The 27,913-nt window shown below is 48.5% G+C and overlaps 12 protein-coding genes across 12 annotated transcripts; 5 read left to right on the forward strand and 7 right to left on the reverse strand.

Moving 5' to 3' along the window:
• Positions 1 to 1,217: 1,217 nt before the first annotated feature.
• Positions 1,218 to 1,817, forward strand: FVEG_00062 (hypothetical protein; the record flags this gene model as incomplete). The annotated part of the gene is made up of 2 exons (XM_018886490.1): positions 1,218 to 1,513; positions 1,568 to 1,817. The coding sequence occupies 2 exons, from the start codon at positions 1,218 to 1,220 to the stop codon at positions 1,815 to 1,817; spliced, it is 546 nt and encodes a 181-aa protein (XP_018742052.1).
• A 704-nt stretch (positions 1,818 to 2,521) lies between these two features.
• FVEG_00061 (hypothetical protein) lies at positions 2,522 to 4,395 on the reverse strand (the record flags this gene model as incomplete). Its single annotated transcript, XM_018886489.1, has 2 exons — positions 2,522 to 4,141; positions 4,192 to 4,395. 2 exons carry the CDS (start codon positions 4,393 to 4,395, stop codon positions 2,522 to 2,524), a joined length of 1,824 nt encoding a protein of 607 aa, XP_018742051.1.
• A 589-nt stretch (positions 4,396 to 4,984) lies between these two features.
• On the forward strand, positions 4,985 to 7,107 carry FVEG_14576 (hypothetical protein; the record flags this gene model as incomplete). The annotated part of the gene is made up of 7 exons (XM_018903510.1): positions 4,985 to 5,220; positions 5,273 to 5,628; positions 5,686 to 5,861; positions 5,920 to 6,123; positions 6,176 to 6,319; positions 6,369 to 6,527; positions 6,679 to 7,107. 7 exons carry the CDS (start codon positions 4,985 to 4,987, stop codon positions 7,105 to 7,107), a joined length of 1,704 nt encoding a protein of 567 aa, XP_018742050.1.
• Positions 7,108 to 7,401: 294 nt separating this feature from the next.
• Positions 7,402 to 8,481, reverse strand: FVEG_00058 (hypothetical protein; the record flags this gene model as incomplete). The annotated part of the gene is made up of 1 exon (XM_018886488.1): positions 7,402 to 8,481. The coding sequence occupies one exon, from the start codon at positions 8,479 to 8,481 to the stop codon at positions 7,402 to 7,404; it is 1,080 nt and encodes a 359-aa protein (XP_018742049.1).
• A 544-nt stretch (positions 8,482 to 9,025) lies between these two features.
• FVEG_00057 (beta-galactosidase) lies at positions 9,026 to 12,087 on the reverse strand (the record flags this gene model as incomplete). The annotated part of the gene is made up of 2 exons (XM_018886487.1): positions 9,026 to 10,496; positions 10,544 to 12,087. 2 exons carry the CDS (start codon positions 12,085 to 12,087, stop codon positions 9,026 to 9,028), a joined length of 3,015 nt encoding a protein of 1,004 aa, XP_018742048.1.
• Positions 12,088 to 12,400: 313 nt separating this feature from the next.
• FVEG_00056 (hypothetical protein) lies at positions 12,401 to 13,765 on the reverse strand (the record flags this gene model as incomplete). Its single annotated transcript, XM_018886486.1, has 1 exon — positions 12,401 to 13,765. The coding sequence occupies one exon, from the start codon at positions 13,763 to 13,765 to the stop codon at positions 12,401 to 12,403; it is 1,365 nt and encodes a 454-aa protein (XP_018742047.1).
• A 368-nt stretch (positions 13,766 to 14,133) lies between these two features.
• FVEG_00055 (hypothetical protein) lies at positions 14,134 to 15,945 on the reverse strand (the record flags this gene model as incomplete). The annotated part of the gene is made up of 1 exon (XM_018886485.1): positions 14,134 to 15,945. The coding sequence occupies one exon, from the start codon at positions 15,943 to 15,945 to the stop codon at positions 14,134 to 14,136; it is 1,812 nt and encodes a 603-aa protein (XP_018742046.1).
• Positions 15,946 to 18,304: 2,359 nt separating this feature from the next.
• FVEG_00054 (carbonic anhydrase) lies at positions 18,305 to 19,183 on the forward strand (the record flags this gene model as incomplete). Its single annotated transcript, XM_018886484.1, has 2 exons — positions 18,305 to 18,482; positions 18,534 to 19,183. 2 exons carry the CDS (start codon positions 18,305 to 18,307, stop codon positions 19,181 to 19,183), a joined length of 828 nt encoding a protein of 275 aa, XP_018742045.1.
• A 315-nt stretch (positions 19,184 to 19,498) lies between these two features.
• On the forward strand, positions 19,499 to 20,547 carry FVEG_14575 (hypothetical protein; the record flags this gene model as incomplete). Its single annotated transcript, XM_018903509.1, has 3 exons — positions 19,499 to 20,092; positions 20,115 to 20,161; positions 20,217 to 20,547. 3 exons carry the CDS (start codon positions 19,499 to 19,501, stop codon positions 20,545 to 20,547), a joined length of 972 nt encoding a protein of 323 aa, XP_018742044.1.
• A 183-nt stretch (positions 20,548 to 20,730) lies between these two features.
• Positions 20,731 to 23,247, reverse strand: FVEG_00053 (hypothetical protein; the record flags this gene model as incomplete). The annotated part of the gene is made up of 1 exon (XM_018886483.1): positions 20,731 to 23,247. One exon carries the CDS (start codon positions 23,245 to 23,247, stop codon positions 20,731 to 20,733), a length of 2,517 nt encoding a protein of 838 aa, XP_018742043.1.
• Positions 23,248 to 24,298: 1,051 nt separating this feature from the next.
• Positions 24,299 to 24,760, forward strand: FVEG_00052 (hypothetical protein; the record flags this gene model as incomplete). Its single annotated transcript, XM_018886482.1, has 1 exon — positions 24,299 to 24,760. The coding sequence occupies one exon, from the start codon at positions 24,299 to 24,301 to the stop codon at positions 24,758 to 24,760; it is 462 nt and encodes a 153-aa protein (XP_018742042.1).
• A 1,487-nt stretch (positions 24,761 to 26,247) lies between these two features.
• On the reverse strand, positions 26,248 to 27,411 carry FVEG_00051 (hypothetical protein). The gene has a single exon (XM_018886481.1). It carries the CDS (start codon positions 27,121 to 27,123, stop codon positions 26,323 to 26,325), a length of 801 nt encoding a protein of 266 aa, XP_018742041.1. The 5' UTR covers positions 27,124 to 27,411; the 3' UTR covers positions 26,248 to 26,322.
• Between the last annotated feature and the right edge of the window lie 502 nt (positions 27,412 to 27,913).

Consider the following 27,913-nt stretch of genomic DNA (forward strand, 5'->3'; position numbering starts at 1 on the left):
TGTGGTGTTTGGTTTCAGATACTTTTTACTGCAGCGTCTGAGGTTTTTATAGATAGTTATTTGCAACCTTGTTAAGGAGAATGAAGTCCCGAGTCTTGTACCGAAGCATATACTATGTTCGATCCACATTTGGCATGTCTTCTATTCGGACAGTCGGTCAATAGTTACAATGAGTGTTGTATCTTCCAAGCTAATATTGAGTGTGATGCTCAGGCATATCTAACCTAAGTAGGCAACTCGTATTTGTCTACATGGTATGAGATACTTATATAAACCCCTTGTAAACAAGCCACTATTAATCAAGGTTAGAGTTTGCCCAACGTGACTTAAGGTTAGTATTCAATGGCTGAAACACCAGGGTCTGGCATATCCTGGACGGATTCTACTCTTTCTTATTTATGGATATTACATTAAGCTTTTCCAGGGCTAAGAAGCATCTCGTATTTATCAGAAACTTAAATATATGATAAAGTAGCGATGAGAATTGCCTCATTGTCAGCGTCCGTATTAGTTGATTAAGCATACAATGATTAAGATTTAAGATAACAATCCCTACAAAGCTTGTATTATGCTCCTTCCATTTTAGAGTGCTTGACAAGCCATGCTCTCATAGCTGATTTCTATCATCAGACAACAGTCTGAAACAACATCTCCCAACATCATAGGTTTTTGCAACTGCCGACTGTATTGCCGCTGCATGACGCTCAATGAAAGTTTGGCGAGAACTTAATAGAGTCTCCCTACCTTCCTGATTTAGGTCTGGAGGTTACAATAAACTTAAGCTTGGATATAATGATCGTGTGATTTACCATGGTCAGATAGTGTAATCACTACTCTGACTACGACATCTCTCGTCTAAATCATCGTGAGGGCTTTCCAGAATGCTCCAGGAATGCAAACATCGTCCGTAGATGCCGAAGAGTGATTCGACAGGTAGCTATACGAGGGAGGATCGCAAACTCTAAACTTTTGAGATGAACGTCAGTCGGCGCCGAGGATGAATTGGCAAGTTTTAACGAGACGTGTAATATCCCTCGACGTGCGCTCGGCAAAAGATAAAAGAATAGTTACTTATAAGTTGAGGATCAATTGAGTATAAAGACAAGCTAGAACGCCTTCTATCAGACCTTCTTGTATTCTCATCATCATCATCATTCTACATTATATCAACCTTCATCTTTCAACTCTACAAACCTCTGCCCAAATCAACTGTCAAAATGCTTTTCACAAAGATCATCATCTGGGCCTTTGCCACTGCCGTCACCGCTACTCTCACTGTCAAGGAGATAGCCACTAAGTTCAGCATCCCCGAGGCCAACATCAATGAGCTCCTCTCTGCCTCTGACGTCTCCACCATTAGTGTTGAGAAATGGGCAGACTTCCTCCACACCAGTTCCAAGGAAATTAGATCATGGACCCAATCTGCCAAGACTGCTGCCCTTGAGGAGATCAAGGTTGAATTCAAGACTTACATGGAAAACGACACCGACACCAAGCTTGTAAAGCGCACAGAGTAACCGAGACAAGGTACAGACGGAGATCACAACAGGATTGCTTCCTATCGCAGTGCCCACGAGGCTGACCATCGACGTCGACTGGCCGGTTGCCCTAGTGCTCGTTGTGGTGTATGTGCCGCTGGTCTGACCATCGCTTATGTCACGGCCCTTACTGCTTGCGGCGCTGCTGCTTTGACTGAGGAGGCTATTTCTGCCGGTACTCTGACTCCTGTTGCCGTTGTTCAACTTGGAGCCTGTGTTGGACTTGCTCATGGTACCTATATCGGAGGCTGGACCTTCTGCCTCGGCATGAAGGACTAGAGCTCTTCGGAAAGATCAATACTGAACGATGACTCACGGAGATGAAGCTTTATCCTCAAGAGCTTCACAAGTGGAAACTCTCGATTTTGTTCGTTTGTGTTGATGTGTGCGAGAACTGTTGAAGCGGGATGGCAGATGACGGGTATTGTAGTGGTTTTCCTGTTTGTCTGTGTTTCTTTACATTCATTACTGGTATTATCATTCTCTCTATGCTGTGTCTGCATTATACAGTCTCTACCGTATTATAAAATTGAAATAGCTATTTCTCCTGCCTTATCGAGTCGTTGCCGATAACCGTTGGGTTTGCTGTAGCTAATGACATACGATGGTCGGGATGGATCGCCATTTGAGACGCGCTTAAACGAGAAGCTTGAATCAACGTTTAGCCGCACCAGCTGAATTTAGTCACCTTGTAGACTTATGGTTTATCTCTCAGCTATCCAGTGACTAAGAATACGGCACGAATTGACTCCAAACGGCTCGGGGCGCTAATTAAATCTTATTTCCCCTGAGATACAAGGTGGATAGAGGATGACGGCACACCAGTGGAGCCTACCAGGCTACTGGCGTTTGATTATCAAGGATTGAGTTACATTTCTGACGTTTATGTTGCAGTTGGTAAGGATCTCGAGATAAACAATTTGAAACTCTTCACTCCGTAATCGGAGACAGTAAGCACCCCTGTTCCATTATCTGTCATCGCTTCATCTATACCTGCAACAAACTTCACCACAAAGACACTCCTTATCTAACCCCCGCCAGTAGCTTCCAGAGTAATCAACCGTGATCTCAACGCCAGCCTCAATGCCGCTGCTCACCAACAGAATATGTTCTGTGCCCAGCCACGTAAACTTCTCAAATTGTGCATTCGGCTTGCAGCTGTGATTCACGAACCTTGTAAAATTGCCCTGTCTACCCTGCCATATCTGGTAACGTCTATCACCAACCTTGCTATCCAGGACGTCTTGGTCTTTGATGCCTTTTGTCACGAGTCCTGTGAATTCTCCAATGGCGACGCCTCTTTCGAAAGGTATGAGGGCTTGGAGGCCGTTGTTACGACCGTTGGAAGTTCTGAAAACTTGTACAGCGGGCGGCAGTCTCGGTCCGCCGAAGAGGCTGGGGAAGCATTTGCATGAGTTGAGTACGGCGTCGTCTGATTGAACTTGATCGCATAACACGCAGTTGTTTCCGTTAGTGGTGGATGAAACGCGAGAGGTCGGTGGCATCCAGCGAGGATCGTCAGCTCCCCACCACGTGGTGTCGACAACACATTCGTCCACATGTTCAAAGCTGAAGTTCGAATCATACTGCAGATAGGTTGATCGGAGCGAAATTGGATCAGATCCATCTTGGGAGACAACCCAGTCGTGAGGATGGCCAGTGAAGCGCCGCTCCGTAGGTTCCCCAACAATGGCTAGGAGCTGACGCCAATTACGGTGCAGAGTATCCGCCGCGACCTCCATCCGTCCTCTCAACGCTCGTGCTCGACCGAACTTATCCTTATCAAAGTCAATGCGGTATTTACAAAGGCGATACAGGCCCATTCCAGAGAACGCCAGAGCTACCCAGCCCAGCACATCTTTGATCTCTTTGTAGCCTCGCCAAATCGCCATTTTATTCCGTAGCTCTTTCTCACTCCACCCAAAGTCGCCGCAAGCTTCAGCCAACGCTTTCATTCGGGCTTTGGTGGATGACATTCCTGGGCTTGTAGTAGTAAGATGTAGGACGTAGGAATCGAAAAGCTCGATCCAGCGAGCTTGGACCATGACTTCGATGGAACGACAGGTCCGGCTAGCCTGGGTGACTCTTTGGCAAAACATGTTTCCTCGTGTGAACATATCGAACGAGCCTTCCGAGAGAGAAGCCATAGATAGATCAGGTGACAGCTCGACTTCATTCAAGGGACGGCTTGTAGGGGCGGTGGTGAGCTGAAGCTGCTCGGTGAGAACATGTGGCTCCAGGACAAGACCAGAGTGTATCTGCTCCCACACGCCAACGATGAATTTGCCCAGAGATGACTCTCTAGGGAGGAAAACACCGTCGGGTTTCAATTTTGCCCTCTTGGGGAAGTTCCCGGCGCGGATCTGCATTTGACGCGGGACCTTCAACATTTCGTCGATCGTAGCAGTGGCCATGACAGGGCGCAGGCCGCCTTGACGACGCTTACACGATGGCCTCGAAGCCGACGAAGGGGGGTTGGGTTCACCATTATTCGAGGCCGTTGTCGGATGGCGGTGTTCCTCTGTTTGAGAGGATGACTCGCAATTCTTATTAGTGCGAGAAGATGCTTGTGATGAAATGGTTGGGTGGACTGGGATTTGATGCTTAGGGATGTCAGTCTTTGTCAAAATGTGTTTTAGTACACGCGACGTACGGAGAAAACATGGTGAAGCCGCTCGCTGGTCTCCAAAGTGTCGCTGTCGAGATCTCGATCAGTTCCATCTTGTATAAACGCTTCAATGCGTAGTATCGGGCTATTGAAATTGGTCCATGGAATGCCTGAGAGCGATGTGTTCAGTTTTTCTAGGATGTCCGACTGGACAACATCGGAAAGACGGTATGTCGCGTCATCCAACATTGTGAATGCAATTACGGTAGGGAAACTAACATACTAATGTAAATGCGACAGGTGGAGGAGAATTCTGCCCGGGCAGAAAATCCATGGTAGCGCCATTAAAGGTGGTAGGGTGGTTAGTCCTCGATTGTGATTGGATAAGAAAGTGCCCGGTTCAAGACGTCATCATCCAGTGCTGATGGACAATATGTGTCAGTATCGTCAATAGGAACCGGCTGAAGAATCCCAATTTTTGAACTTCGTAGCAATGTACCGGCTCCCAAATGATAAACTCAAGCTGCTTGTTGAATTTCTGCTACGCCACGCAATTACTGTTTCTCTCTTCGTACTAGACATGTCTTCCAACGACCATCGATACCTGATTGTATGGAAATTCTGCCCAGGTCGGGCAAAGGGCGGCCCCACTGGATGATGTCTTGGACTGACCCTCCTTGCCCCCATTCTCTATATTGAGACAGAGTGGAGGAAAATCTTGCACCCCAGAGCCTTATAAAGAGACGAACCCTACCATTTCTAAACCACCTCCCCATGCCCTTGACTATCATCCTACAAACCAGTAGCCCATGGAAAACTCAGGTTAACGGCTGTCAAAATGTCAAGCCAAATCGAAGAAAGTGAATTGCCAGGCAACGCTACACTCAGTAAAGAAAAGACAAACATGTCGTACTCCTACAACAACAGACGCGGATGGAGGCGATGGAGGATCTTCCATCCCGGTAGGGGAATGTACCACGATATCAAACGAAGACTTCCCTACTACCCAAGCGATATCACCGACGCCTTCACCTACAGAACCGTCGCCAGTACAGTCCGAATGTATTTTGTCAAGTATGTCACCCCAATATACACCCACATTCTACTAACCTTGGCAATTTTTCAGTCTTCTACCCGCTATAGCCTACACTCTCGACATGTATCGCCGAACAGGCCAATTCTACGGCATCAACGAAGCTCTGTTCTCTTCCGCCATGGCAGCCATTGTCTTCAGCCTATTAAGTGCTCAGCCTCTCACCATCGTTGGCGTCACTGGCCTTATCTCGTTATTCAACTTTACCATCTACGACATTATCAGCATGTACGATGTTTCCATCTACCCACAGTTCATGGCTTGGACGGGTATCTGGGCTGCAATATTTCACTGGCTAGCTGCCATCTTCAACACGTGCGATTACATGCGCTACGTGACGGACTTTTCTAGCGAGTCGTTTGGCATGTATGTTGGCATCATATATATCAGTAGGTTCTCCCTTATATACCCTCTCTATTATACTAGGTAGTTGACGACTGGTGTAGTCAAGGGCGTCGAAGAGCTTGTCAATGAGTTTGACAAAGGCGGTCAGGGACCAGGGTACTTAGCCTGTCTGATTGCCATTCTCTACTTTGGCACTGTCTACGGTCTTGAGAAAATAGGCTCGAGCACGATCTGGAAGCCAAGTGTTCGCACAGTACTCGCAGACTATGCTTATGTAGTGAGTTCTCACATAAACCTAAGCGGTATGATAGGTGATGGATGGCTGACACAACCAGTTCGGAACTATATTCTGGATTGGCTTTTCTCACTTCCCTGGTAATATCAAGTCAACGCACATTGAACGGGTGCCTGTCACCAGAGCATTCTACCCCACTCAGTCTAGAAGCTGGCTCATTGACTTTTGGAACTTGGAAGTCGGATGGGTCTTTGTAGCCATGCCGTTCGGCCTTTTAACAATGCTCTTATTCTACTATGACCACGTAGGTCAGGCTTTCCTCTTCGACCTTCCATACGTACTAATAGATCTTACAGAACGTCAGTAGCATCACGGCACAGGCTCGACAGTATCCCCTTAAGAAGCCCGGTGGATTCCACTGGGACTTTTTCCTTCTGGGTTGTACAACTTTTCTGTCTGGTATTCTTGGCCTGCCAATGCCCAATGGCCTTGTTCCGCAGGTTCAGCAAGCCCCTTCACATATGTTTACGCTCCTTCCGCTGACTACAGCAGGCACCTGTTCATACCGACTCTTTGACTGTCTACGAAACTGATCTTGAGATCATTCCCACGTCTGGAGGGGAGGATCGGGAAATACGCCGTCCCATTGTGCGAGCCACGGCGGTAGTTGAACAGCGTGTGTCACACTTCTTGATGGGCTTAGGGTTGGTAGGAACCATGACAGGACCCTCCTCGTTGTCCTGCATCTCATGCCAGCCGCAGTATTTGCTGGTGTCTTTTTTGTTGTTGGAGTAAGTTCCCTTTAGCTACTTGCTTCTTCTCGTGCCGTCATTTCACACGATACTGACAATCTTGTTAGTGGGGTTCCATCGAATCGAATGGCATACTCCAGAAGTTTATCTATCTCCAATCAGAGCAACGCTTTATCCAACGCGACGAACCCATCATTCTAGTACGCCGACGAAAGGTATCTCTTTATATCGCATTGCAATTCATCGGTGTGGCAGCCTGCGTCGCCATATCGCATACGATTGCAGCGATAGGATTTCCGGTTCTCATTATTCTCATGATTCCTCTTCGTATTCTTGTCGTTCCACGATGGTTCACGTTGAAAGAGCTGCAGATTCTGGATGACTTCACGGCGACTAACAAGACCGTGTTGGCCAGTCTAGGTGGAAAGCCAATCCTGCCAGAGGACTCGAAGGTTGAGGATTGGGGCCTAGAGAGGCGAGAGAGTGAGGCTCGACACGGAGTGCCACGCCAACGTGCTGGAAGTCTCCACCGATAAAGGTTAAGCTACAATGACGCTTTTGTCTTCGCACAGTGATGGCATAGTGCCTTACCCTAGTGAACAAGGATGCCTCAGAAGTCACATGGCATTAGGTTGGAAAGGGGTCTAGCACTGATTGGCTTTACGCGAACCATCGTTTCGTATACGGGAAAGAGAGAATGGTACCCGAGGTTGCGGTTCAAACATTATCGCACTGTCAACACAAGTGTATTCCATATTTTATTTCTAAAGTCTTGCCTATAGCAATAATATTCGAATCCAATACCACCATGCTTAGACGGAAAATACCATTTATAACTTGCCCTTTCTACCGTCCTCACTCAGCTTAAGGATCATACCCAAATTCCCACTCTCAATAGTCTCAAAGATGCTCGGAAGTCCCTGCGCCTTGCGCTTCTCCTCTTCTCTACGGAAGAACTCTTCCGCAGTCTTAATCCTATTCGGATGAATCTCGTCCAGCAGCTTATAATCTCTCTGAACAACGCCCTTATTTCCTCCGGAATGTCGCCACATATTCCAGAAACCAGTAAAGTTCTGCTTAAATGTCATGGTCGCTGGATCATTAAGATCAGCGTTGTATCCAGCTGGAGCGGTGCTAGCCCAAGGAATGTGCTTGAAGTACGTCTCAATCGGGATGTCCATGAATTGAGCAGGTTTGCCGGTGACCTTTTGGAAAGCCTTCGCTAGATCATGGTAGTTGATGTGATCAATGGCAACCTCGAGATCCATCCCATCCGATCGTTCGGGGTTATCGAAGAGCCAGCGGACGTAGTGCTCGCAGTCATCGAGAGCGACATGAGGGATCGCTCCGTCGGCGAGGGGAACAGCCCAAGTGACGACTCCCTCAAGAATACGAGGCGTCATCACCGTCTGCGCTGATATAGCCATCTCGATATACGGACCCGTAGTGAAGATGGCAGTGCCCATGTTGTGAGTCTTTTTCTGGGTCAACATCCACTCCGCCATTCGACCTTTGCCATCATAATGGCCACAGCGGAACTTGGGATCATAGCCACTTTTCTTATATCCATAGTCCAAGTTTCCAAAGACAAAGAACTTGATACCAGACTCAATTGCCAGTTCGTAAGAGCGAATAGTCCAGTAAGTCTCTGTCTTTTCACCAGTGTTGAAGCCGTCAATGTTGACGAAAGCGCCCCAGCATCCCTCATAACCCTTTCGGAGGTTGTCTTCGTTCGCGAATGAGCCTTCCATGAACTCGACGTCGCCTAATTCTGCCAATTGCTTGGCGCGCTTTGAGTTGGCATCACGAGTGAGGACTCGTAGGCTGTAAGCGCCGTCTTTGGTGAGGCCGCGACAGACGGGGAGACCTTGAGCGCCCGTGGCTCCGATAACAAAAATGCGGTGAGCCATGATAACTGCCCAAGAAAAAAAGGTTTACCGGTAGCTTGATATAGTTTGATGCGATTGTGTTTTAGGAAGTTAGAGGGTAGGATTCATGCATGACATCCCCAACTGCAGATATTTATATATATCGGCGATGTTCCTCACGCATTCTGAGGAAGATTTCAAAATGCAGCTATTACCGGAGGGTTTTGTAATAACTGTCTTGGCTGATTACAATTCCCTCCGGTCTCGGGTAGTGCGTGTTGATCACTAATTATTGATCACTAATCGCGGCCGTGGCACTCACAGCGCTACTGTGTCGGCTCGCTTAGACAAGTCGCCTACCAAACCATCGCTTCGTATCGTATTCCTAATTCGGAACGACGATGTTTGGGATCAAGCATAATGGTAGCAGTTGTGTAACTTGACATGTCGCCCGAATTGCTCACCGATATGCACATGTGCTGCGATATCTTTTTAAAGAGGGAAGTTCACTAATCAATCATTATCATCACTGAAGTCGCATAATCATGTTGAAGACAGACCATCTGGACTTGATTCTCTTGTGGGGCTAGACTATGTTGAAGTTGAAGGTAAAGTTGAATGGCTTGGTGTAGCATCTGTACTTCTCAAACGGTCTCACCCTGACCGTAGCTGACCCCAGGCCATTGTTATCGTAATCAAGATGCAGAACCGTCATATTTAACGGCTTCAAGTCGTGCGGATGCTGTGCGTCATCCAAGTCGAAGGGCATGTACCTTCGAGCCGTGAAACTGAACGGCTCACTCTCTGCTCTTCTCGCATCGAGCGTGACATCCTTATTTCCAATCTTCAGCCACCGCAAATCTTCCCGATTTCCATTCTCTTGAGGATAATCGTAATAAGTGAAGAGGTCCGGCACAGTGGAGCTGTACTGCCCAATGCGGGAACTTTGCTTGGAGTCCTTGTAGCTCTCCCCAGGTCCTCGACCAAACCATGACACATCGTCGAATGACTCGGGTAGAACAGCCATGAGACCAATGCGTGGAACGACATGCGATTCATTCTTGCCCACGAATTCACCGCGAGCTCCGAGTTGGAGCTGAGGTCCGCTAGTTGGGATCTTGTAGATGATATCTGCTTCGACGCCCCAAGCACGAGTCTTGACTCCAACCCAGACTTTATAGTGCACGACTGCCCCATCATCTCCGATGCTCCAGGTGACGTCGCGTACTTGGGGGTAGATCATTGGGATCTTTTCTTGTTCCCAGATTGGTCCATCACCTGAAGATGCAGCGTCATTCTGGGTGAGAGCGCGGTAGAAGGAGAGTTCAGGGCCTCGTTGGAAGATGTTGACGCCGTTGATGTCCCAAGTGACATTTCCCTGAAGCAAATCAAAACTAAAAAAAGAATCTGCACTCTTATAGAGGAGCTTGGTTCCGTTCTTATGGAACCCCGAATTGGCTTCACGACGGACTAGCGACATGTCTCGCGTCTTGATGCTGGGACGTTGGATGTGCAGTTGGTCCCAAGCAACAACGTGGCCCTCCGGAGCCCAGAGAGTGTCTTCCTTCAGCTTGAACTCAACCGTGACCCAAGCCTCTTTCTGCGTCACGTTCAAACCCGAAGGTAGTGCCACAGTCCTATTCTCTCCAGCAGGCACTCGTGGCAGGTCAAGCGAACGAGGCTCAGTCTTGAGACCATCCGCGACAACATACCACGAAACATCAAGATGGCTCAAGTCAGAGAAGTCATAGTGATTGACGACCATCATGGAACTTCCATTGTTTGCCAGCTTCACCGAGATTGGCTGGATAACCTTGGCGTATTCCTTCAAGGAAGGCATGGGCGAATGGTCAGACAGCACAAGGCCGTCCATGATGAAGTCACCGTCGTTGGGCTCGTCGCCAAAGTCACCTCCGTAGGCGTAGTAAGTGACGTTCTCTTCCTTCTTGAGTAGTCCGTGATTGCTCCACTCCCAGACAAGGCCTCCTTGAGAGAGTGGCTCGGTTCTGAAGAGATCGATGTACTCTAGAAGACCCCCAGGTCCGTTACCCATGGCACTACTACTATTAGCTAAGTCCCCTCTGAGTTGTTGGGTGGAATGTACTGAGCATATTCACAGAGCAAGATGGGCTTGTCAGTATGTGACTTGATAAACTCCCTCACATCGTCAGGCGTACTGTACATCTGACTGTACATATCTGTCGAGGTAGCATTACGATCCTGTTCGTAGTGGATAATCCGACTTGGATCTCTCTCTCTGATCCATTTGCTCATGGCAGCGTGGTTCCGACCATAAAAGCACTCATTACCAAGAGACCAGATGATAACTGATGCATGGTTCTTGAATCGCTCCACCAGCTGACGAGCACGATCGACATAGGCTTCTTCCCAGTCAGGATTATTGGAGAGCCACTCAGCAGCTTCTTCCTCTGTCTCTTCAATGCCGCCGAAGCCATGACACTCCAAGTCAGATTCTGCGATGACGTAGAAGCCGAGCTCATCGGCAACGTCGAAGAAGTCAGGATGGGGAGGCTGATGAGCTGTGCGAATTGCGTTGATGTTGGATTTCTTCATAAGTAAGAGATCTTTTCGCATGTTCTCGTAGCTGATTGTACGCCCGGTAAGATGATGGTGCTCGTGTCTATTGACTCCGTATATGATGATAGGCTTTCCGTTGACGTAAAAGTTGGATCCCTTAATCTCAACGCGACGCAGACCAACTTTCTGACTGACGGTTCGTCCGTTGAAGGTGATGAGCAAGGTGTACAGGTTTGGTGTCTCAGCGGACCAGATATGGAATTTGTCTCCAGAGATTTTCTGCTCATAAATATCAGAAGACGACCCTTTCCATTCATCAATAGTGGAACCATTTGGCGAAAACAAGCTGATAGCAAGGTCGCCCTCTTTTCCTTGAATGGTCACATTGACCTTGAACGACCCCTCGTCAAAAGAGTCGCTGAGCTCAGAGTCAACCTGAAAGTCAATAATAGACGATTCAGAGAAGGGAATGAGATAAACGTCGCGAAAGATACCAGACAGCCACCACTGATCCTGATCCTCGATATAAGAACCATCAGACCACTGATAAACCCTCACAGCAAGATCATTCGCCTGGCCCGGAGTAAGATAATCCGTGATGTCAAACTCATTCGGATTACGACTCCCCTGGCCATAGCCAACCTCTTCACCATTAACCCAAACATGAAACGCACTATCAACGCCCTCAAACCGCAGTCTAATCTGGTCACCATCCCACTCATCAGGTACATCAAACTGTCGCCAGTAAGAACCAGTAGGATTAACATACGAAACATTGGGAGGAGTGACGGAGAAGGGATAGTCGATGTTGGTGTAGTGAGGATGGCCGTAGCCTTGCAGCTGCCACATGCCTGGGACTTGAATGTCGGCCCATGAGCTGGTGTTGGTGGTTTCCCAGATTGGGGCGTCGAGGGGACTGATGTCATAGTGGAATTTCCATGTTCCGTTGAGACTGTGGAAGTAGCTTTGGTCGCGGTTGAAGGAGAGGGCTGAGTCTTGGTTGGGGTAGGTGTAGAAGTGGGCTCTGGCTGGGAGGGTGTTGCGGTGCAGGATGTTGAGGTTACTCCAGTCGGGCAAGGCCCCAGGGAATCCCATAGCAGACAGATCCATGGTGGAACTCGATGATTTGTAGTAGTGCCCTTTCATGCTCTACAGCGACTAGTAAGTGTCATCTTATATATAAGTCGTTCGGCCATCGCCTCGGCTCTACTCCTCATCCTCCGTAAACGCCAAGCCCTACGATCGTCACGTCCATCTCCCGCACCTATCGCAGCAACGCTCATCAGCAGAATAGTCCGAGATCTGCATGTCGTCTCCGCAAAATATAACTCTACAAACAAGAATAAGCATAAAGCTCGGATGATGTCGAATTATGTCATGAGCTTCCCCGCCGAAACGTTGCATCGAACCCCGCGAACTACTCCTAGCCAATAAACTTCCCATACTTTTTCCACTCCTCATCACCCTTCAACCTCTCCATATCCTCATCTCTCAATGATATCGCCGCCGTGATCTCGCCATCTAATCGCTTGGGCATAAGATACATCAAACTCTCAAACGGCTCGAATAACGGCCTTCTCACACTCTCTGGCTTTCCTAATCCAAGCCCAAAGTCGTATTCCCAGCATTTTAGCTTCGCCCATGAACTCAGCATGATATCCGTTGATGGATTTGCGTCTGCCGTGACAGATACTTTTGCCCTGTTTTCCTGGTCCTGGAGGTATGTCACCAGGGCTTGTGTTCGCCGGCGGAGATCATCGCGACCGAGTTGAGACCGCAGCCGTGAAGCTACGATGCCGAGTGGCTCGTTGGCGATTTGGGAGAGGTTTGAGACGCTGTAGGTCATGTTTTGGAGGATTCCGGGGTAGGTTTTTGGCACGTCTAGTTGAGTGCGTACATCGACGGCGCGGCAGAATTCAGTTGAGGTGGAATCGTCTAGACGGGGGAGACGGGCGCGGCTGACGGATTGCCAGATAAACGCTGAGAGGGTATCGTCTGTTGATACGAATTTAGATTGCCCATCAAGAGTCCGTGTCGCCTTATCCTTGAGCTCGGATAGAGCTTGTGGACTGAATGAGAAGAAAGCCCAGCTTGCCTTTGGTGGTGTTGGCGGGGCTTCAGTGGTTGGAGGGGGTTTGATGATTTGATGGTCCAGCTCAGGCCCAAGTTCATAGTTCTCGAGAGGAGGAACAATGGTCTTGCGGTCAAGATTCATTGTTGATATCTCTTGTTCGGAGAAAGCTTCACCACGACAAGCTTTGGACAGCAATCGAATCAGCTCATCCTGACCCGTCATATCCATGCACCCATGCTGTCCATTGACAGTAAATATAAGCCCGCCCTCAATAAAATTGAGCTGAAAGATCAGTACAGGCGAGGGATCATCAGGCGAGTAATCAGGTCCAAAAGGAAGAGTCTTCTTTGGCGCAATTTTGTTCTCGTCAAACATGCTCATAGGAAACTCAACCTTTCTCAAGCCCTCCATTGTCGGTGCTGAGGGGTCATCGCGAAGATCCTTGACTACCAGTCGCGGCGTGGACTCGAACGGTTTGATATGGAATACGCCAGTGCCATCGTCTTTGACTTGGCCTGCTACCCAAGGGAAGTTCTGTGTGAGACGCTGCAGGCCGCTTTGCAGGGTGGCGGTGATGGCTGGGTGCGTGGAGGGGTCGGTGATGGGGAAGCAGAAGCTGACTTGGGTGTAGATCTTGACCATGAAAGGCTGTTGGCCAATGACGTCTAGCTCTATGTCTAGGTCGTCCATGTTTGTGGTGTTTAGCGCCGTCATTCTGAATCGTGAGTTGGTGAGCTAATTGAGATGTAAAGTTTGTGTTTGTTGGTTGTTCTTATAGAGAATGTCGGGAGGTGGATCCGTTGAAAAGGTATGACCTTGGATGAGTCGAAAAGCACAATTGCCTGTTAGAGACTAGCGTAAATCATTCACACAGTACTCCGCCCGAATAGCTCGCATTGTGAACTCGTCAATGAGCGGCAGAGTAAAAACACCAAGTAGATACGGCCAAAGGAAAATATGTGAGGCTCAAATATAATTGTTAATGGCATGCTAACTAGTCCTCTGATTTATTCCATACCCCATAACTAATCAAGCATAAATCATACTTCCATTTGCAACCCACCAATGTTACGTCTCCACAGCTATTGCGTCACCTGTACAGGATTGTGCATCGGGGCCCCGGAATAATTCCCTGGTGGATATTGTTGCGGGTTTTGTCCTGTCATTTGAGGGGTTTGAGGTTGTGCTGGGAAGTATGAACCTTTGTTGTCATATTGGTACTGATTCACTGTTGAGCCAGTCGGGAGAGGAGTCGGTGGCATCTGATACTGGATTGCTGGTGCGGCCGGACTGGCTATGCTAGGAGCCTGAGGAGTATATGCTGGTTGAGGCTTAGGAGCCCAATCTTGAGGATTGTATGGTGCATGGGGAGCGTAGGCTGGTTGGTGCGGGGCAATGAATGAGCTTCTTCGGTCTACGGGCGCAGGCGCTGGACTTTGCTGGGAAGTGCCTGTATGCTGGGGCGTTGGATATCCGGGCTGCTGCTGATACTGCGGTTGGGCAGCTGGTACTGGTGAAGGCTGATATCCGGTCTGATGCTGAACAACATGTTGCACCGGAGTCTGGTAGACATTGGCTGTGTCAGCAGGCGGCGGCACCTGGGCTACAGAAGTAGGCTGCGGCGTTGGTTGATGAGGGACAGTGGCAGCAGGTGGATATCCCACTGGCGTCGCCGGGGTCGGTGGGAAGTATCCCGCTTGAGGTGCACCTGCGATCTGTCCAGTTGGCTGCGGCTGTACTTGTTGAGTCACATATCCTTGAGGGTTATCCTGAGGAGGTGTAGGCAAGACCATACTCGGGGTTTGTTGAACCTGCGGCTGTTGATACGGAGTTGATGGCGCTGGTGTAACGGGGGGGAGGGCCTGTTGCATGGCAGCCATGTTGAACGGTTGCGGTGTCACAGCAGGGTTATAGGGCGGAACGCCTGTCTGTTGGTGGTAGAGAGGCTGCGGTTGTGCTGGCTGCATGTTTGGTGCATGCGTAGTCTGGGGAGGGTACTGCACGGCTGGAGTCTGAGGTGGTGAGAACATCTGCGTGTTCGCCGGAGGCATAGGCGATGGTGCACCACATGTCGGGACTTGTTGCTGTGAGTAGTCATACGGCTGTTGAATTGGTTGCTGTCCAGTGACATGCGGTGTCAAGTAAGTCTGACTCTGCTGAACTTGCTGATGAACTGGAGCTTTGAGGTCCTGAGGGTACCCATTCGGTGTAGTATTGTAAGTTGGCAATCCAGGTGTCTGACCAACAGCAACATTATACGGCGGCGGCGGAGGAATTGCTTGATGTGAACTCCCAGCAGCATAAACCTGCCCATTGTTCTGATACGGCTGAATCGTATACCCCGCCTCAGCAGCCTTAGCATCCTGAACAGCCTGGAAAACGCCAGCCTTCTGAAACGCTTTTCGCGCATCCTTCTTCTTCAGATGATCCGTATGCTTATGTTCAACCATCATCCCCGCGCCATCGAGCGCAGCATGCGACACGAGCTTAATAGCAGTCTCGTTCGCTACGATGGACTGAATGCCGTGCTCTGCACCAGCAGTCGCAACGGCATCAGCGCCCATGCTTCCAACGCCAAGAGTGACGACGCCGATCGTTCCGCTGACTGCCATACTTCCAAGCACATCGCGCTTTCGTGTTTTATGCGTCGCGTTAAGTCGATTGAGATGTCGTTCGATGATCTCGCGTTTCTTTCGTGCGTTGTGAATCGCCGGTGCTGCCATCGCGACTCCAATGGTCGACACCCCGAGTGTGAGGGGAATAGCGCATCCCGACACCGCAGTCGACGTGGCAGCGCCCGAGATTAGACGGGTGTAGTGCTCCCATTCTCGCTGTAGCTCCTCGAGCGTCAAGCCCTGGCATTTCTGGTCGTAGGCCTTGAAGTCAAAAGGCATCTCGTCGTCGCGGTATAATCCGTGTAGAATTACAGACAAAAGGCCAAGAGTGCCAAGAGCGGGTATTTGTGTAGCGACACATGGTTTCAGCTGAAAGTCCAAAATAGAAGTTCAATGGTCTAGACCGTGGAGATAAGATCATTTCGGCGCCGTAAAAGCCACGCGAGGCACATTCTCATAGAATTGGGCGTTAGTGAAGTAGAAGTGCAGGGGCTAAGTTGTTCTTGGGCTAGTGAGATGCAGTCGGGTTCAGCCGCACGAGGCGTTTGTGCTGGCTGAGTTAAGACAAGGCAGACATGTCCAATTGGAGGATCTGATCAAACGATTGGGGAACGGCTACGTTACATGCAGACTCGGGAGAGGGGCTCGCACAGCTTGCCAAAAAGGTAACCTGTTGGAATATGTCCTTGCTGTACTGATATATCTTGAGCTCAAGTTGGTGCAGCACATCAGAACTGATATATTTGAGAACAGGAATACTTTCTACCCAACGTGGCTAAGTTGTAGCGACTTCTCTATTGAAGGTAAAGCTAAGAGAAATAAAGCAGTTCCAGCTACTTAAGGTAGGTAATTATGTTTAGCACCATAGAAGTCTTCAAAATAATGGATAAATCTGATTGGAGGACCGGGTATGCTAGTCTGACTGTACGGAAGATAGCTAGTCATCAATTGACACCAAATTCTCTTCTCATGGCTCTGGGGCAGGCGGCTCCTAGCGTCTGTTCCGCGTGTACTTGCAATTCGAAAGACCATTTATACTTGCACATTCAAATCGATGCCCTGTAACGTCTTTTTACAGTTCAAGGTACTTTGACGGACCAGACGAGGCTTACTACCAACGGTCAAACGTTGACCAGGCCCAACGACGTTTGAAGCTGCTAATGAGATAGTTGTTTGGCAATGTGGCCTTCGGTGGTCAGTACTGCTTATCACGCCAGGTCTCAAGAATGTGAACAAAGGCTGAGCATTGAATAGATTTTATAGAGCGAACACATCAGAGTGACACCATCTCCAGTGCGGTCTTTGTTTTTCTAGATAGTGGCCAAATGTCTTATCTTCTTATCGATAAGCACATTCATCAGTCTCTAGGGTAGCAGAGCCGGCGGATAAGGAATATCGTCATGAATCATGAATCATCTCGGGACAATTTCTTGTGAATCTGTCGGACCGATGTTAAGCTGGCGCTTCTCATTTACCAGCAATCCCAGATGGAACTTCCCTTCCTTGGTCACGAGACAAAAAGAGCATGACTTTCAGCGTGTACAAACTCTAACTCAAGCTTGATCCTTGACTCAATAGAACGCTAACCGCGACTAGTCAGAGCTAGCTCGGGCTGCTTTACCAATTCCTATCATCTTGAGAAATGACGTTGCTTGTGGCTTATACCGTTACCAAGGCGGCATTTATTTCTGATCTTTCAATTGACAAAGGTCCAGGGCCGCGATCAATCTACCTGAGGAATCATGCCCATTCTTTCACAATATGTATTTTTCTGCCGAAGTTTAAGCTCATCTTTCCATATCATAAAACAGGCGCATCGAACACACCAAGAGACAAGATGCAAGATCTCATCTCTTCGGAGGCAAAACCAGATTCGGAAGCTTCGGCAATCTATACAACGAGATGCCGAAACCTTAAGTCATGAATCTGAGGCTGTGTCTCATGATGATACCCTGGAACCAGGAAGAGGCGATATCTCGAAGATCCCTGCCAAGCTACGGAGGATTCCATGCGGAAATTATGAGTGAACAAAAGGGACTGACTAGTTACGCGGCCAGGTCAACGGTCTGGAACAAATACTTGGCCAGTGATAGTTGCAAATAACATTGGCTAAGCACGCATTGTCTCTTATCTCTAGCTGTTTAGGAGAGACAAGGATGAATCTAGACCGCCAGCGCCAAGACAGACCACTACAAAACCTAATTCCTTAGTGCATTACCCCATGGAGAATCCCATTATCCCACATCGTTAGCGCGGGCTGTGCCTGGAACGTCGTCCACGTGGGCCACGAATGGGAAGTTTCATCAACGTCACCAAGCAATTGTTGGTAATTCATCGAGAGATATTGCAATTGACAGGGTAAAGAACTTGGATCTTGTTCATCGATAGACTTCGAGATAGAGCTTGCAAAGTTTATTTGCGTTGCTGCGGGGGTCCAAGTCCAAGCCCAAGCCCCCCGTGGTCTGTGGTCTCTTGCGCCTCGCTTTGTCTTGGCAGTGACATTACTACGCGCTAGACTGGATTCTGCGTCTTTCATGTCCGTCGCAATCAGATATAAAATTACCCATATTCGCGACGACATCTCATCAATCGTCTCATCATCAGCCTCTTCTACTTTATTCTACATCTCATCATCGCAATGCGTGTCTCTCAGCTTTTTGCAGTGGCGACGTACGTCACCAGTGTCTTGTCCTGCGCAAAGCATAACAATCACTACTCCCTCAAGCACAAGAAGCGAGCCATTGATCCTCGCGCTGAGCCTGGGAAAACGGACTGGGCCTATGAGTTCTCTTACAATTGGGGTCGTCTCAACCCTGGTACGTTCATCCCATCGAGACTTCTGGCAAACACTAAATGATACAATCCAGACTACCATCTTTGCCAAGATGGCACCCAACAGTCCCCCATCCCCATCGCCCTCAAGCAGGGTCTCTCACTGGAGCATTTGATCAAAGAATGGAACTATCCCGATGAAATCACCGGCAACTTCTTCAACTGGGGCTACGGCCCTGCATTCACCGTCCAGAACGAAGATCAAGTCTGGACGCAGAACCCCTCCTTCAGCTTCGACAACGAGACTGTCTACCTCAAAGGCTGGCACATCCATGCCCCCGCCGACCACACAGTCGAGCGCCACCGCTCCAGAGCCGAGCTTCACCTCGTCCACGTCAATGCGCAAGGCAAAGAACGCGCCGTTCTTGCTATTCGTCTTGACCCAGGTAACAAAGCCAATAGCTTTTTCGGTCAGCTCCCAAAGATGATTGGCTTCAACGAGACAGACGTCAGCGAAGAGGCTACGCTCAATCACAGACTGCTTCTGGAGAGTGTTGATTACTTTGATGAGTTTTGGACTTATGAGGGTAGTTTGACGAGTCCTCCTTGCACTGAGGGTATTCGCTTTTTCATCGCCCGACCGATCCTGTTTACGAGTGTGCAGCAGATGAGGGCTATTCTTGGTGCTTCGACTTATAGTGCTCGTGAGGAGCAGTTGGTTTGGCGCCATCGCATCAATGTTTAGGGGCTAGAGTAGAGTATAGATAGATGAGATAGCGCGAGGTAGAATAGAGGGGGCATTACCCACCATAACATCATGACCACATCAGGTTAGAATTACATCATAATTGAGTCTCACAGCATCGTCCCTCGGCCTTGATTAACTTATAGGCTATGTTAATGAATCATGGTATCGGACTGTAGATTTGCCATCGGAGATGGACCATCGTGACATCAAGCTTGCGTCATGTGCCAAGTTATATATAATAGAGCATTCCCTTAATTGGAGCATAGTCTGGTCCGTGTCGCCGCCATTTACTAAAGAGACTAAGCCAGTATAATGACAGGTGATTCAGATTCAAAATATGCTGGCGATGGGCGTCAGCCGCACGTGTCAATGGAGAAAGTCGACGCTCATTCGCCGCCCGAGACTTGCCAACTTGTGACTCAATCAGGCATCGCTAAAGCCGGGCTTCCATGGGCAGACCTGATCATCAAGTCCTTTTTCGGTGGCATCTTTATCTCACTCGGATCACTGTTCGATCTTGTCGTCGCCGGTGGAGCTCCCGGTCTGCGCGAAGCGAACGCATCTTTCATCACCCTTCTGGCCGCCTTCACATTCCCAATCGGATCCGTACTCGTCATTCTCACCAACGTTGAACTTGTAACGAGTAATATGTCAGTTATGATGTACACGAATTTGCAAAGAAAGACGAGTCTATACGACCTCGCAAAGAACTGGGTTGTTTGTTACATCTTCAACCTGGGGGGTTGTCTCTTTTCTACAGGTGTTTTTGGCTTGGTGGAGCGATACGTTGAACTTGGAAGCGATGTCGTCGTATGCCGTTACACAAGCCGAATAAAGAGTCAACATCAATTGGTGGTTCAACTTCACGAGAGGGATCGGCTGCAATTGGCTCGTGGGCTTGGCGGTGTATCTTGCTACGAGTAGCAAGGACAACCTCTCCAAGATCGTTGGTATCTGGATCCCCATCTGGGCCTTGTGAGTGTAAATTAGACTCTATATCAAATGAAACAATATTAACAAGATACTGCAGCGTGGCACTGGGCTACCAGCACTCCGTGGCCAATTTCTTTCTCATCCCGATTGGAATGTTTTACGGCGCAAACTTTGGTGTTGGCAAGTTCATCTACCAGTCTACCATCCCTGTCACGTTGGGGAATATTGTTGGCGGTGCTGTCATGAAGGGCGCTTTCCTATGGTTCTTATACGGGCGTGATGATACATTGGCTACACAGACTGGGCAACTTCTGAGTGGAGAAAGGGAGAGTCGAGAAAGGCATGTGGCCTATAGCTCTGGATCTGAGGAGGAGACAGTAACAACTGGGAACCACGGGAGAAGCAGACGAGACGATAATATGGTTTAAGACAAGGTTTGCCATAGCGCTTCCGTAAGTGGATAGGATCCGATATATATGCTTTTATATTAGTATTACCGTAATCCTCCAACATCTCCATCATAAGATAAACTATTTATATATTCTCTACCTAGTCTAAGTCTGTTATTTGATGACTTAGGTCTGTCAACAACACCTTCGACTCACGCAGTATTACTTTGCCACTATCAATCTACGCCTAATCGAAACATCTTGCCCCGTGAGGTTCGTCCTGAGATTGATGATGTAGCGGTCCGCTGGATCACCTGCCTCACCATCACGGTAGGGCTTCCGTTCCGCCTTTCCCGCGTGGTCGAGCATGCATGTTGTGCAAACAGTGTCCGGGTAATTTGGTACCGCGACCGGACAAACCGTCAGAGCGAGTGCGATATTACTTTTCAGATGAGTGTCAAGGATATGCGTCAGGTGGAATATACCGCTCTTCGTGACACGGCCACCTGTAGTTCCAATGGAACTCCGGACAACATCTGGCCATCTTCCAACGACTTCGTCCATTGTGTAGACCTTTGCGTTCAGGGGCGCGATTTCGGGGGGCTGGCCATTGTGCTGACAGATAGCTGAAGAGCTCATTCTAATTACGGCGCTCAAAGCATCGCTTGGGTCCATGATTCGCCAATGGTTCTTCGTCTGGACGCGATACGAGAGACGGTAGAACTTGTCGTCTATGTGGGAAAGAATCACATCAGTTTTCACTGACGTCTCGTCCAAGTCCAGGCTCAGACTATGGTCAATAAGCAACGCTGCCTTCTTGTACCGAGAACAGAAGTGGGACGTGTCCTCTGTGTTCTCGGTTTCGATGATGGCAAAATTTTCCTCAACACTCCGGAACTGCACGTCGTCATGCCTCCTCGTCACCACCCCAAGTCGGCCATTCGAGCCAACAAGTCGGAAGCATCCGCGAGCGGAGAGCTTGCGAGTCAGGTCTAGCCATGGCGCCTGCGCCGCCAGATCTCCGTACTGAATCGCCGCGAATGCCGTCCCACCGAAGGCTGGGTCTGTCGGTTCCACAGGTTTCTGGAACGGGCAACCTAGGTAAACGCACGATGCTACGGCAAACCAGGTATCCCACAAGACCTTTCTATCTTCCATAAGCTCTAAAAGCAGAGTAGTCATTCCCTTGATAATGTGGGTAGGGTCAGAAACAGAGGATGCAGTGTCAACACAAAATCCATCTGCCACGCCGTGGGCTATGAGCAGTAGAGCTTCTTCCACGGCAAAACGATAGAGGCAACCTAGTTTAAGACTCCTGATTTTCAATAAACCCAACCCCTCTTTCAAGGAGGTGCATTCTGAACATCGACATTCAGTAGCCACTTTGGATGCCATATCCTTCAGAATCGGGAAGAATTCAACTAGGGTGATCAAACGGTGATCCACATAAGCCTCCATGCCCAAATCAGCGTACATACGAAGGGTAGATTCGACTTCTGCTAGGCTTTTGAAGGTGATTGGAGGACCAAACGAACTGCCCCATTGTAAGCTGAGGATTGATGGTACTCTTCCCAGGGCCAGTGAGACTGTCATCTCGCCATCGGCAGCTCGTTGGAGAGGCTCGGCACTGAACCCTGGGGAATCTGTTTGGGGAGATAGTGGGACGCTCAGCAACCACTGCATTATAGACTGTGCTGTACACTTTATCACGATCCGCACACCCTCGTTCCACATAGGACTTGCCCTAGGATACAGACGAGGAATTTCGTACAACTGTTGCCGGATTCCCGGTTGCGGCAGTGAGTCATGGTCGGAATAAAAGTAGCCTGTTAGAAAGTCCTCAAACCTCCCGGAAACATTACGCAAGATTTGGTACGACGCCTGATGCCCACCACTGCAATGACCTTGGTCAGGACATGGCGAGGCGACGTTGACTTCGAGCTCGCGCAGAGGGTTTCCGAAGTCTGCCCGGTAGACAATATGCCCGCCGACATTTACGACAATCGCGCCGTCGTAGTGCAGGAGAAGCCACAGCATGACATCGCGCAGAAGATGTGTTGTTCGAAGGATCGCTTTGGACGGGCATCGAGCGTATATGGTGTTGACGACGATACCAAAGTCGGCAGGGTCGAGGTAGTGGCCTCGTGAACAGACGGCCAGAAGCTCGTCAGGAAGCGGGACTGTGTCGCAGCCAACGTTGACGACATTGTACCACACACTTGAGACAATCTTGCGCACCACTGCTCGAACTCTTGTATGCTCGGGGTCATACATAAATGCATCTCGAGTTACGATGTCGTGCTCTTGCCCTCGCAAGCGGTGAGACTCCATGATACAGGCCGTCACCGTCTCGGTGACGAGCATGTCGTCTCTGTGATGCTGGAAGAGGCACGCTACAGTCGACACGATCCAGCTCAGGTTCGGATCCCCAGCCATCAGTCGGCCCAGCGACCCCGAGTGCTGCAGGAACAGCGGCCGAACTGGCAAGGTATCGAGTCCTTGGATGATCTTGTCGAAGAACTGCTGGCCGGTCTGGTTGGCAAACGCGAAGCCCTTGGCCTTTTCCATGCAGTCGAGAAGCTCGTACTGATTCAGCCGTTCGCGACCGAGCCACTGCCCGATCTCCCACGCGCCTTTAAGCAGGGACCCGGACGACGAAGTTGCCCGAAGCAAAACAGTTGTCAAGTCAATGGCTCGACTGGCGAGGTCTAGCCTCCCAACCTGCATGTTCTCGGCCATTGCACACTGGTGCCAGTTTAGGTAACGTTGCGTAGCTAATTGTGCTTGAGGACTATTTGGCGAAGGGAGAAGACAAAGGTTCAACTTCAGTCCCTACTTTGTTTTAGTCGCCACCCCACAGCACCTACGACCGGGAAGCGGGGTTGGGCAGACAATCGCTCGTAGTAGAATTGATGACAAGGGTGGATGGATGTGACTGGTCAGGCGTGGGAAGCAGGCGGCATATTTTCAACCCCCCAGATAACAAATCATTGGGCGGTGGTTATCCGACTTGAATTGCGCTATGCGAACCTTGGAAGCTATCAACTCCGTTTTTGATCAGACATGCAGGGCCGTGGGCCACTTGGCACCTGTCAGCTATGATCTGACCAGACGCCAGGAGTTGATAGCGGAGAGCTGAAACGTGGAAATGAACAGCCCGTCTCGCACCATATGACAAATAGAAAATGAAAGAAAGTGGTCCATGGTAGAGTATGCAGGGAATTGGCTGGCTCTTCAAATTGTCTCTCTTCTTTTCTCTCACTCGCGATAAGAGGGATCATATCATGCTTATGACAACTGCACTTATTGGCTGCCCATTACAACAAGAACATGAAGTGATATTCCTGCATGGAGTCGACTAACTGCACCACATGAATCTCAAGCCTGCAGCTAGCGATGGACTCTACCACTCATTCGTTAGGCAGAGCGGGGTAGTAAGATGTCTTGTAGCGGCTCCAGGATTATTTTCTAATTGTTTAATGATGCTTACTTGTCCGAGCAAATTAACAGCCCCGCTTCAGGCTGCAAGTAGGCAATTATATCAAACCGATCCGATCATGGATGGGCTACTGCATATCGAGCCCGTACATTGCTTTCTGTTCACAGTGGGTGAGAGAAGTTGGGCATTAACTTGATGCCCAACTGCACATTTAAAGGCCTAAGATCAAACGTGGTAGGTATTATGCACCTGGCGTATAAATCTTTATTAAGCGGCTTCAAGTTTCGTACACAACGGTCATTTGGGTTATCTTCAACTTATCGACTCGTAGGGAAAAGAACAAACTACATAATGGCAGACTCAAGTACCCTATCGCAGCACCGACCACAGTTAGTCGAGATGCTTCTTCGGCCTCCAATTCTGGAGGCGCTTCGCTCCTTCTTGACTCTTCCAGACTTCTTGGCACTATCCCAAGTATGCAAGCGACTTTACATAAGCAAAAACGATATTTTTAGGTTGATTTGCGGAATCAACGCTACACTCAAGAGCTTTGTGGCCGACGCTACGATGTTTCGATCCCAATTGGGACAGTATAACGCCGTGATTTCAGGACCTTTTGCCCTCAATTTCTTCCAACTAGGCAGTAACAAAGTCTCAAAGTTGGATATCTTCGTCAAGGAAGGAGCCGATGCCGATCAATTCACGGAATATTTGCAAAGGACTGGCGAGTACAAGAACAATTCAGAAGTCGACATGGTGAGAAGTCAACGTCAAGAGTCCGCTATCCATGAACGATTCCCGCTAAGTTCTTAGCAGATTCCAAGACGTAGGGTTTATAGTAGACTCTCACGGCCGAATACCCAAATCCGTGTCACTCAAACAGCGGGGCTGCCCCTTGAAACAATCCTCACTTCTTCATCAACAACAGCAATCCTCAATCTCATCACGTGGAACAAGGCATATTGTATCTTTCCTCGCCAAACCCTTATCAAGCATGAGTTTTATCCTCTCCGACCTTTGGATGATGACTTTGGCTCGGAACTGAGCGATCTTTCTCTCCATGGCTGGACAAATCGAGATATCATATGGCCTGACCATGCCAGAGAAAAATCCCAAAGCTTTATTCCTGTAAGGCGCGTTGCTGATAGCTCTAGTCTGGTGGTTGCCCTGGACACCAACTCTGTCGTTCCCCCAGCAGTTCCAGATTATGTAATTGAACTTTCTCAGTTTGAGATTTCTGGGGATGGCTTGCAGTTCAATACTACCACGACCGGGTTCGGGCAGAATCAAGGACTGGGCCAGTCCGGGCAGAATAGCTTTTGGCAGAGTTTTTCCCCAAACGCCGCGCCAAGGTGGTCCTTCCTACAAACTAAAGCAAAGGGGTTTTCATCTCCTGCTTTACGCCACTGTTACATCATCACTTCTTCAGAATGTCGTGACTTTGTGAGCCAGCGAGTCCGGCGTTGGGCTTGGTTGGAGGTCTACAAATTAGAAGAGCGAGATCGACCCGTCCAACCCTTCGCATCAGTTCCACTGATTTCAGAGGTCTCAATCCCCCAAGGATTCGAACTCCCACCGTCCTGGGATTACGCTGACGATCAAATACCTATATGGTATCGACAGTGGGAGGACATAAATACAGGAAGGGGTCTGACAGGCAAATCCATACAGCGGGAAGCATAGCGTAACCAATCAACATTAGCTTATACGTATACGATGCGTAAACTCATGACTGGCGAGTGAGTTCAAGGGGGGGCCCACTGTCAGCGATCCTTAACTCAAGCTAGGTACTCTCTGCTAGAATAAGCTCTCAGCCACAAGCCTTAACTGTAAATAACACTTCTAGCCTATAACTTAGACATTAATACCACAATAACTAACTAATAGCTATAATATAAAGCTAATATAATATAAACTTAAATAATAATTCCTTAGCTAGCCTTAAAGGTATATAAAGCTCTAATTTTTTAGTTAAAAAAAGTTAACTTAATACTATAAATACCTAAGATCTTTAAGATAGGAGAGGTAGTGGCGGTATTAAGTTTATAGGTAAGTTATAAGGTTAGAAAATACACTTCAGGTTTAATATAATAGGACTAATAAATATAACCTTTCCAAGATAGTTAGTATCAGATCCCTATCTAGACTTCATTCGCTCAAGACACACTCAACTGATATTGTGGAATACTATTAATAAGATACCACTGAGTCATACTAAGGTATCAGCACGCAGTTAAGCCATTCACAAAGCTTCAAGGAGAAACTCTTTAATGACAACGCAGAGTTGGTCAATAAGGCAGTGAAAGTGAATAAATCTATAGAGATATGGATGATACTCATTTATAGGTACTTTTAAGTTCTATTATAGTGTTTTACTACTTCTCTAGAGGTGATTCAGCCTTAATGTCTGGTGTAAACTCTCCATCAACCTCTCCGTCATCCTCATCTTCATCGTCCTCATCGTCCTCATCGTCCTCATCGTCCTCGTTATCCTCGTCATCTTCGTCATCTTCATCGTCTTCATCAACATCTTCATCATCTTCATCATATCCATAGTCACTGTAATCATCATTCTCATTCTCCTCCCCGGAATCCAAGTTATCCGCCTCGTTGGTATCATAATCGTAATCATCGTCTTCTTTATCCAAGTCCTTAAGCTCCCGTTCATTATAGCGCGTACCTTCACTGTCGTTCTCAAGCTCCTTTTCGTCCTGCGTCTGAAGCTTTCTGTTCACTACCTGACGATCTGATTGCAATTTCTCTAGCGGCTTTTGATTCCTATCTTTGGGCACCGAAGAGTGAAGACTTGAGGTTCGGCTATCAAAAATAGCGACCCCATCCACGCAACAACCGCGGTGCACATTACCGTCGTTGGTAAATTGAATGAGCCGAACCTCACAGTATGTGGACTCCTTACTGGGAAGCTTCTCTGACTCTAGGGTCGTGCTGTCTTCATTCCTCTGGGGACGCATAGTGTTATCAGGAATTTCGCAGTCGAATGGTCCCACGCCATTCACATAGATCAGTGAACCGTCGGACATTTTGCAGTAAGATTGGGAGGCATGGCCAGCGGGAGGAAGGCTAGGACATTGGATAGAAGCTTGTGCCTGGGCCGTGGACTTGGCAGCGGCGATAAGAATAAAGAGCGCAGAGAGGAACAGAAAGTTGAGTTTCATGATAGTGACTGGCGTCAAATGAATAGAATAGAACAAGGTGTAAATAAAATAAGAATAGGCACAGAAGTTGAATGGCTAGCCTAGTTGCAATGCGAATTCGTATAAACACTCTAGACCACCTAAATTACAGGCAGCTTGACATTGGGTCGAAATATGGTGTTTCTAGTATAGTAACGCGAAGGCAAAAGGGTGGATGAAAAATGGTCATATGAGGATGTCCCATTTCGGAAACATTGTCACTCTTGGCCTAAAGAGCTTTGCTTCTTCAGCGCTTGTGCATGCAGATGCACCTCTTATCACATCTGAGCTAAGCCTAAATGTAAGTTCAGCTGGCCTTTGGTTGTGGATCTGCGAAAATGCCAACAAATTGATCATGGGCTCAGCTCGCCACAAAATCCATTATCGGACGGAAGGGTCAGCTGCCTTGCTCCGGTGTAGCCGAGCCAATATGACATATCATGCAGTTTCATGCAAATGCATCTGTGTGGCGGAATTGGTCAGCAGATCCATGTAAAGTATGCACGTCGTCGATAAAGGAACTTTGTGGGTAGGTGAGGGCAGCTGAAAATTAACAAACGTTAGGCTGAACCATATCATGGTAGGTCTTTCATGTTTTAGCAAGTAGCTGAGCGATGGATTAGTCAAAGGTCAGGGCAGCTGCTCTATGACGCGGACTCTTTTGCTTATTGTAGTATCGCCAGGTAGGCTTTTGTCTGAGTTCTTGGCGATTTAAGTTGGAAACATTGAGAAAGTGGCTGCAACATCAGAAAATTCTTCATAAGGCAAAAGT

Source organism: Fusarium verticillioides, chromosome 1 (genome assembly GCF_000149555.1).
Source record: "Fusarium verticillioides 7600 chromosome 1, whole genome shotgun sequence".
Lineage (NCBI taxonomy): Eukaryota > Fungi > Ascomycota > Sordariomycetes > Hypocreales > Nectriaceae > Fusarium > Fusarium verticillioides.

Excerpts from the sequence above, each read along its gene's own strand:
- FVEG_00051 (XM_018886481.1), bottom strand. The coding sequence starts at position 27,123 with ATGAAACTCAACTTTCTGTTCCTCTCTGCGCTCTTTATTCTTATCGCC.